The sequence below is a fragment of the Girardinichthys multiradiatus genome, chromosome 19, assembly GCF_021462225.1.
Source record: "Girardinichthys multiradiatus isolate DD_20200921_A chromosome 19, DD_fGirMul_XY1, whole genome shotgun sequence".
Lineage (NCBI taxonomy): Eukaryota > Metazoa > Chordata > Actinopteri > Cyprinodontiformes > Goodeidae > Girardinichthys > Girardinichthys multiradiatus.
Window position 1 is genome coordinate 38,664,646 of NC_061811.1, and position 10,567 is coordinate 38,675,212.

The following is a 10,567-nucleotide window of genomic DNA, read 5'->3' on the forward strand; positions in this document are numbered from 1 at the left end:
TTGTCTGCCACAGGCTTTTATTGCAAAGTGGCTTCCTGTGATCTCAGAAACAATGTTTCACTTTAAGGCTCCAGATGATGATGATGATGATGATGTGGGAGTCATCTCTCACTGCTAGGGAGGAGGGAGGGAGGGGGTCAAACCTGCTTCCTCTAGTGCTTTCTTTACAAAACAAAAGTGCACTCCAACTCTGGTGTGACTGTTACATTCAAACTGAAATAAGGCGACAAGCAGACAGCTAATGATGGTCAGCCAAACAAGAATGAAAACTGAGGTAAACAAATCTTCACTTGGAAACAAAAAAGGAATTTAACGTCAGGAACTTCAGTTTCAACCTGTAGTGTTTAAAGGAAAAGTGCTGGACAAAAATTTTATGCATAGACTAACACAATGTGTCTGCCCGGTTGAATAAAATGGAAAGGAAACAAAAGATTACAATAATAAATATTCATGTAAAAAGCTTCATGAGTGCAACCCGTGTACAGCAGGAGGCAGTGCTTTGTGGCGCTCTTGTTCCACAACAGTGGCTGCTTCCTTCATATCAACTTTTTGGCAAAACTCTGGCTGTGTGAGAGAGAAGGAGAGAGAGAACCTTCCTGGGGTTTGGTAGTGTTGTTTTGTTTCTGCCATGTGAGCAAAAGTCACATGACAACAAACTGGGAGGTGTTTGCATATCATTATGTTAATGAGATCTTCTTCATGTTTAGGAAAAAAGAAAGCAGTAAGAACCAAGACAAAAATAAAACAAGAAGCCTAAAGACACCAACACCTTCAGGACATGGATATAGACAGAGCAAGCTTCTGGGTGAAGTGACGGTGTTCAGGTGGGGTTGGTTGCTTCGGTCCTGATGGCACGGCGGTTGGCTTGACTCCGCTCGGCTCACCGCTGCAGCATCACAGCGGCTTGCCCTCCAGAGACACCACCACGTTTCCGCCCAGCTTTTCAGCCAGCGTCCGGCGGTCCTGAATATCGTCCAGGCCATTAACCTGCCACTCGTGCTTGATACCTGAGAAGACATTCCTAGAGTTAATGCTGGTGCAGAAGACCACACCTGAGCATTCACACAGACTCGTACTAAATCAACAAACACACCTGAGTTGGGCAAGTCTGACCAATCCAGTCTGATCATCCATGTATGAGCTTATAAACCCCTAACAAAAGCAATGCCAGGACTAGACTAACAGGAAGCTACCTGGGTCATTCAACGAAATGTCTCAGAGATTGAGAAAACCAGACCGTGTGTAAATAGAATTAGATTGTTTTCTTAAGTACCTTAAGATGAAGCCTGCGGTGAAATAGGGTTATTTAAACAGACTCAACTGAACTTGGTGATTTATTGACACTAGTTTAAGGAGCAAAACCAAAAAAAAAAAAGAACCCTATGTCTGCCTCAAAGCCTTTATGGTCCTAAATAATCAAATGTCTACCATATCTAAAGATAAAACTTCTTTACCGTGTGTGCTGGCTCGTTTTCTCCTAACGAGACATTATAGTGCATATAGAAGCCAAAACACCCTGGTTACAAAACCAGGGTCTTATGATAAATAATTTCCTAAACTTTGCAACCAATAATGTGAAACATTCTGGAATATTTGTAAGAAATATGTATTGTTAAAATTAATAACATATTGCTATATTTTTGTATTTTAAGTGGGTTAAGTGTGCATACTCTTAAATGAATACACTGTTGAAAAACCTTTTGATTTAATTTCAGTATTCAGTATCTTATCGAGTTCCCGCATGCTTTCAAATATAGACAATCTGATGACCTTTAAATATAGTTCAGCAGTCCTGCTAGGATCTTCTTTTCCATCGGCCATAAAGTCACAAAGAGTCATAATAGCTAACTGTACAAATATATCAGTCAGGAGAAATGGACATAAAAAAATACACCACAGCATTGAAAATATCTCTCCACAAACAATCAAAAGACAAGATGGAAAGATGCTCAGACAGGCTGCCAGGGGGCCGATGACAACAATGCAGGGATTTCTGGTTGGTACTAAACAGTTTCCTGTTATTTTTGAATGTCTGCTCATTTCCAAAAGAACCCCAGACCCTCAGTGGTACCTGGTGGTAGCGGCAGCATTCTCTGGGGTTACTGTTCCCCAGATGCAACCACGGGTTTGTCTGTGTGGATGGCATTATCAACAATAGAGTGAGCAAATATTGCCAAACTAACTAACAAAGAAGACTACATGTAGAAACTGAAGGCTAATCTAAAGGCTGGTTCAACAGAGTATTAGTTCAAGCGTATACATCAGGCTTTCCCCCCCCCCGGTTGTATTCTACAGAATACACATACCATTATAGGTGGAAAAAATTTATTCTTTACATCACAAAAACCTGGCATTATTTCAGAGGTGTGTAGAATTTTGGAGAGCCACTGGATATTTGAGATGTTTAAATGATTAGCCAACGTAAAACTAAAAGATACTGTTTGTTTTTGGCTCAGCCATTGCTTTTACATGTTGGTTACCAAACATTTCCCCCAGATTACAGCACATACATGGTTACTGATGGAAGATATTGGCCAACTACAGACACCCTTGTTTCCGAGCTAAAAAGTTACAAACAGTGCAATGACAAAGGGAGTGGTAGAAAATTATAAATGCAAGTACTGATTTTAATTCACAACAATACAATAGGCCAGCTAAAGGAGCAGAAATGTTAGATAAAAACCGTAGACGTATTTAGGACCTTTTAAAGCCACACCAAGTCCTCACCTGTAAACTTCTTTTTGATGGCATCTTTAGAGCTGGCGTAGATCATCTTGCTCTTCAGCGGAGCACTCTCTGGGGCCCTGCGGAGTAAAAAACACCCGCAGATGAGCCTTTATGTTCTGAAATTCTCATCCATTCATACATCTGAATCAACTGTTCCACTCAGGAACATGAAAGCAGATGCACAGTTGTGACACACAGTCCATGTATGACAGAAAATGTGCTGCGTTTCTGAAGAAGACCCCACTGCATCAGTGTTGGAGCAGACATGGGAGACGTAGTGTGAAAATTGGTCAAGATTTAAGAAGCTTAATATGAGTAGAGCACGGATGCGATCATGCGCTGTGTAGGGTTCTCTTTCACAAAGCAGTTCCAATAGAAACCTGCATTGCGCTCCCTCTGACTATTCAGAAATCACACATGGAGACGGCGATCTCCAGCATTACAGCAAACAGACGAAAACCTTAACCAGCAGGGCAGGACGATGGAAGGTGTCATGTAGCAGTGCCATCAGTACTAATAAATCTCCTCCTCAATGCAGTTCTTTTATAAACGGTAACAGCAATCCAGTTGTTTATCAAGTAAATGCTTCAAATTAGAAATCATACATCTAACCTTCTTAATCTTTACATCAATATGACTTCGGAGTTCTGTTTACTGCTGCTGGCAGATCGAATAACCCATACAAATTCAATTCAATTCAAAAATACTTTATTAATCCCAAAGGGAAATTACATGTTGTTATAGCTCATATTATGAAGGTTTCCTCAAAGAGCCGTTGTAGATGCTGATGGCTGTGGGCAGGAAGGATCTCCTGTAGCGCTCCGTCTTACAGCAGATCTGAAGAAGCCTCTGACTGAAGACACTCTGTTGTTGTAGGACAGTCTGATGAAGAGGATGCTCAGGGTTCTCCATAATGTTCTTCATTTTATGAAGAATCCTTCTTTCCACAATGATCTCCAGAGGTTCTAGAGGAGTCCCCAGAACAGAACCAGCATTTTTTATCATCTTGTTGAGCTTTTTTAAGTCCCTGGCTCTGATGCTGCTTCCCCAGCAGATGATGGTAGAAGAGATCACACTTTCCACAACAGACTTTTAGAAGATATGCAGCATCTTGCTGCAAACACCAAAGGACCTAAACTTCCTCAAGAAGTACAGTCTGCTCTGTCCCTTCTTGTAGATGGATTCACAGTTGCATCTCCACTCTAGTCTGTTGTCCTGTTATACACCATCACTGCATCACTCCCTGGACCTGTAAAGCCAGCTCGCCCCGATGTCATGAAAATGACAAACCTATCCTTAATCCCACCTTGACATGTTTTGTTAAAGAGCCTTTTGATTCAGAACCAGATTGCGTCAGACAGGTCAAATCCCACACAACCAGGTCATTTACCCGCCAATACCCATGATCTGGATGGCTGAACTTAATGAGTGGATTCTTTTAGGTTTTAAAAACATGGACAGTAATCTGAACAATTAACAGATTTCTAACCAGTTTATTGCAGGTGTGTGTGCACAGGAGGCTGTCTCTGAGAATCCTAGCTACAGGTTAGTTCTCCAAGGTCTCTTTTTTTTCAAAAATCATACCTCCATAACCCATGACTGCTTTTAGTATGCATATTTCATTTTACACCACTTTCTGCTCAGCCTTTATTAGAAGATTTGTTAGAATTCATACATCAAACCTGACAACACGACGAACACTCAGCTGCTATAATGTTAATAGAGGAATGGCTGAACAGGCCCGAGCCCCCAATCCAGACAACAGGCAACTTTAGAGTTCATATTAAGTATTTTTATATTTATGGTTTTATCTGCAGATTCAAGTTTTTATTTTGGAATCCGTGGGAAATTCAGATGAGTAATGTATGACACTGAAACCTGGGCCAGAAAACTAAACTAGTACAGCATTATTTTAGACTGATCAAAGGCTTAATTAATATCTGTAATAATGTTAATAATGTGTTGTTGCTCCGAGAGAAATCTTAATATTGACTTTGAATAAGCATTTTGCAACAGTGAATAGAAAATCCATTCCTTTCTTAGCAGAAGAAAACGTTAAACCTGAAAGTCTGACAGAACCAGCATTAAAAAAGGAGCAGCATTGCTGTGGGGTCATGTTCTGTTGCTTTACACTGCCACTGACCATCAAATAATCCAGAAAACCCCACAAACGATGCCTGAATGATAAAGGCACACGTATGCAATTACAGCACTAACTGAGGCTCTGTGGTTAAATGGAGCCGTTTCTGCCGCCACTGATTTTAAACATCTAAACATAGATTTCTTCTATTCAGCACACATCTACAGTTTATTCTAGACAGTGGCCTTTCTAAAAATGTTATATACAGAAAACATCCACATCAGTCAACCTCTAGTTTTTCCAAGCAGAAATGAGCATGCTGTCTGGTTGATGAGAACAAATCTACAACCACGCAGAAGAGGAATTTGCGCACATGAGTCTCAAATTTCTTGCTGAAAATGGCATTTGTCATGCCCATAAGCCAATCAGAAGCATTTCCACAGACATGCAGTCCAGGTATCACTTTACTCTGAATCAGTTGGACAGAATGTATTCCAGGCCAGGCCCTGGATTACATTCCTTTTAAAGCATTTCAGGGCTGTAGAGAGTGGAAACATGGATACTGGGCTGCCTCTGCTTGTCATTGGCTGTGACTGATGTTTTCTTCCTGCATTTGAGCTTCATCAAGAGGACACAAATCTCCACCTTAGGCTGCAGTAACATGGTCCAACGATCAATGTATAAATCAGTCAATTAAAAACCAATACATACTGTTTTTTATTCATATTTATTCAAAGTTCTCCCAAAATACTTTTAAAAAATCTAAACCCTTACATCAGAATAACCCCCTGGAAGCACTGCACTGTACTACTGCAGCCCAATATTATTTCAGTCAAACTGAACTCGCAAATTTTTCTATCTTTTCAAAGAAAGTGGTGTTCCAACCTGAAGCCCCCAGCACCCCACAATCAATACTATACCAGAAGATGAAGACCAGGTCCTCCTTCTTTGACTCCTTGGTTTCGTAGGTGGCGTCGTACAGGGCATATCTACAGTCATTGGGGGGGAGGAGCTTGACAAAGCAGCCGTAAGGGTCATCCACTGTTTCCCCGATGTCTCCCACGAGGATCTGCTTCCCTTCTTCCACAATGATCTTCTTTCTGTCCTCGCTCAGACAGAACAGCACCGCCTTCTTCCTCTTCCTCACTTCTTCCTGAGTTGAAGACTTTCTCACCTTCATGTCGTTGAAAACCCTGATGACTTCATCATTCACTGTCACACCTGATGCCTGCAGGGGGAGACGTAGTACACATTTAGACATACCCATCAGGTTCACGGCTCTGCTGTGGTCATCATGGTTTTTTCTATACAATATTCAGTGTTTTTACACTGACATTTAACCTTGAAGTCCTAAATCCGCTACAGACTCTTTAGATCTCTCATACTACCTCTACATGAACCAAGAAATCAGCTGAAGTGTGGAACACGACGATTTTCAAGTTGATTGACACCCAACCATTAACCACTAGAAAGAAACTCCAACATCTGATGGGTGAAAGCACCAGATTAAGAGCTTTCCCGTCGTGCATGCAAACCTTTTTCCATGTGCACACCATTACTTGGAGAATAAAAATCAAAATCAGCTATTTTCACTATCACTGGGGTGTTTAAAAATTAAGTCAGGGAAAGCACAGAGATGTAAAAGGAAACACGTTTTCTATGACATGTCGAGAGATATCTGTAGTTAATTGAGCCAGTGAGATAGCTAACGCTGAACAGCCTAGTGGCTTAGTTTTAATATGTTGAGGTTTCAACCTCTTTTATGGAAAATGCTAGATTTTAAAATGTTTATAAGAAAATAATTTAATAATGCTACCCATGCCAAGTGGTAATACAATAATAATGCTAAGGAACTTTTAGAATATTAACTGTATGATCATTGTCTTTGTTCAAAATTATAGGTAAAACCATTGATATATTAATGGATTGACATTACGTGGCTATCGCATGACACACATAAGCCATTACTGTGCATGGAGTCAGTGCTGCTGCAGAAGCAGCATTAGAAGTACACAAAACTGGTTCTTTTTAAGACCAATGAAAATATCTGAGTAGAAGGAGATTGCTTTGACAGTCTGACTTGAATGTAATTAGTAAAAACATTCTAGAAAAACTAAGCGGTGTACACAGGTATGCCATGGTATCACTTAAAACTGTGCACATATATTTATATTATATTGTAGATATGTTTATACTCTTTAATTTGTATTGTATTGCACTGACTACGCCAAAACAAATTCCTTGTATGTCCAAAAACGTACTTGGCAATAAAGCTTTTCTGATTCTGATGAAAGTGTTTAAAATACACACACAACACATTTTACCTGGTTAAAATAAAGATTAAATAAAATACTATAATACAAGGATTCCAACATTCATAAGTAATTCATTATTGGAGTTTAGATGGTTACACAGGATCTGAATTCCTGGACATTTTAGCAAAACATATCCCCCCCCCAGATTCTGTTCGTTAATCTTATTCCAACATTTGCAATATACTTTGTAAAAACGTAACATTTGTTTTACTCCCTTTAGCTTCCTCAAAGAGCAACAAACATCTTCATAAAGCTAGTTCTGGTGCTCACTTTGGTGAGCTGCACAAACAGAATGGACTATAATGTGTTGGCCTAAACAAGTGCGACCAGAACCGAGCCTTTGGTGCTGCCCAGCAGAACTAGCTGAGCAGGCCAGACAAACGGCCATGCCACCAGGAAATGTCCCAGTGCTCCTGATGGCCAATCCACCTTATATGAACCCTCTTTTAGTGCATCAGTCTAGAGATCCCAGCATCAAGGCCAGAAACCAACAAACTGTGATGAATCATAACATCAGATATTTTCTGAGATTTAGTTTGAGCCATATTTTATACAAATCAGACAAGAAATAAGGGTGATACGACTGTTTTTATGACAGATACATGTTCATCCAGCAACAGCACAGCATTGTTTTCTTGACAGTCAATGCATGGCAATGAGACACCTGATTCACCTGTTCCAAACTTAAAAGATGGAGATCTCAGGGACTGAAGCTGATTTACAGGTTGACCCTTGCACTACGTGTGGATGAAGAAGCCTCCTTAAATTTGCCTGTTGTCTTTTGAACAGCCACCTGAATGCTTAGATAGGAGGGTACGTTAATTTGCTTTTAAAATCTGAATCCTCAGGGCAGATTATAAACACTAGGTTTAAACGCTCCCACTTATAGTTAATAAGGGATGGAATAACCCCCCCCCACAAATTTTTTGTTTTACGTAGTGTTTTATAGTTAAATTGAGTTGTTGAATAAAAGACTGCCCTTAGAAATTTAAGGAGATATAAATCTGATAAAGGATCAGATGAAGTGCCACAGTTGGTTTTAACTATAGAAACAGCTCTGTCTGAACACCTGGAGAATAATCATGTCCAACAAAAGGAAAAGATTGGTAAGCTGAGGCTTTATAGGAGGAAATGTTAACTCTTAACATGAACATACAAACTTTAAATGTAATTAGAAATAATATTTTCTAATTTTTGGAAAAAAAAGGAGTTACCTTGATAAAAACTGAAGAGTGTTACAAGGTTTACAAAAAGCAGAAATCTGTTTTGGAAAACTGCTCTCTATGTGTTGATGCTGAAAAATGCAGGGCAACAACTGAACATAGAAATCATGCCGAATTAGGAAATGTTGGCAGTCTAGAAAATCTCACCATTAATGAAAGAGTCTGCCAACTCTATAGTGAATCAACAGATTCACTATAGATTCACATAGACAGATTTACACACAGTGTGAGAAATGCGACTGCTCAAAATATAAATAATAAGCACCACACCCTCAAGGCTCCTGCAGGATCACACTTAATTCACAATGTAACACAACAGGAAAACAGAGCTTTTTTCACTAAAATGTTAAGTTGGACTCCACTTATTGTGTGTATGCTGTAAATCACCTAAATATTGCACTCATTTAGGATATTACTACTATATCTTTTGTTATCAGTTAAAAAAATCATGAGCTTTGGAAATGGATCCAGATCTTTTCCACCTAAACTGGTCACTTTAGCTAGTTTTGTTTTCCAGAATTAAGGTAACATTAGCCAACATGCTGATGTTAACTCCGCTTGTCCTCATGCTACTTAGTACAGAACCGGCTGCGTTTCCATTGACTCACTGACGGCTGGAGTCATGGCTTGCAGTCCTGCCTATTTTTGATCACTTGTAGCTGTACTTTAAGCACAAACATCGCAGACTTTTGCCTGAATTTTCTTATTTTTGAGCCTTTTATATGAGAGACGCTCTTTTTCTACATGGACTATTAGATTAGCTGAAGGTGGTATTGTTTGTGTGTTTTGGTTGAAATTTACAGCCATTTAATGTGTGACCAGCTGATTTAGGAGGTTATTAAATACAGCGTGACCGGCCTGTGTGTAATTCAGAAAGCTGGCATGGCTTCCTTTTCTTTACTTTCAGCCTTCAGACATGGTTTATGAATTGTAAATAATAAAATCATATTTCCCCGCACTACTACTACAAAAAACGTCTCATTTCTCCTCATCCCATGGCTAATCAGTGAACAGCAGTCTTGGTTCCTGCTCCTGAGAAAGAAAGCAGGCACCGGCTGGAAAAACCAGTTATGGAACTGCTCGCACAATGAGCTGAGTGGAGTCGAGCCGGCCCAAGTAGAGCCCATGGAAAAAGGGCCTAAAACAGTGCTGGGTACTGTAGCTAAAATCTGCCTAGACATTTAAATGTGAGGAGTTTGTAATGTACTTTACTAGTCTTACTATCTAAAGATCAATATAAGCCAAAGAACTGGGGCTCTGAATAATCGTCAGTTTAAAACGAAAGAATAATTAATTTGATGTCTTAACATGTTTTTAAATAAATTGGGATGAGGTCAGAAAAACTGTAGCTGGATTAGATTAAAATGCTGTTCAACATTAAGACTCGGTACTAAAACGCCCCACCCTCCTTTTTAAATACTGTGACTAAACTAAAACCAACTCTAATATTGTAGGTTAACCGGTTAGCTGACAATAACATGTAAACGTATTAACCATTAATTAATCCCAGTCCGTCAAATTACACTCTGTGATTAGATTTTCTGTTTCTGCGTCGAATGAGTGAAGAACAGCTGTCACTGAAAGCCTCCACCCAGTCTGCACAGTCACCCTCTGACTCAGCCCGGCAGAGAGTCACCCTGAGAGCCACGGTTCGATCTGTTCGGCAGGCCTGGATCAGCCCGGGACAGCTGGGTACGGGTTGGTCGGCCGAACAGCACCACAGCATGATAAGATGGCCGCCCGAAGCTCCACGCCACGGCCAGAGGGCAGGGCCGGCCCAGATTTTTTAAGAATTTACACCGGCTTCAAAGCCGAAGCTTGATTTACCGTGAAATGCATGCAATTTCATAAAAGACACAAGGACACATCTTGTAACCGGAACTCTTTCTCGGCCACGTACACACCGAATACAGGCCGTAGTTTGCGGACTAACAGGAGTGGCAGCCATGCTAGCTAACAACACGCTACCCACCGACTGGCTTCACCGTCTGCGGGAGACCCGCGGGATTCATGCGGAGACCGGACTTATTTACAAACCTCTGTACCATCAGGCGGAAATTCACCGAACAGTTCTTACCATTTTATTCCGGGATTTGTCCGCACTGCGTCGGTATCGAACTGAGGTTTCTCGGGGTGAAAGGTAGCAGGGAATGTAGCCGACCGACCGACCGGAGGAGGAAGAGGAGGAGGAAGGAGCAGGGATCTGAAAGGAGGGGCTATCA

General features: G+C 40.6%; 1 protein-coding gene across 1 annotated transcript; it reads right to left on the bottom strand.

Moving 5' to 3' along the window:
* Positions 1–10,567, bottom strand: cfl2 (cofilin 2 (muscle)). The gene is made up of 4 exons (XM_047345319.1): positions 10,423–10,567; positions 5,728–6,035; positions 2,728–2,804; positions 1–1,007 (listed from the first exon to the last, which is right to left on the bottom strand). The coding sequence occupies exons 1-4, from the start codon at positions 10,423–10,425 to the stop codon at positions 895–897; spliced, it is 501 nt and encodes a 166-aa protein (XP_047201275.1). The 5' UTR covers positions 10,426–10,567; the 3' UTR covers positions 1–894.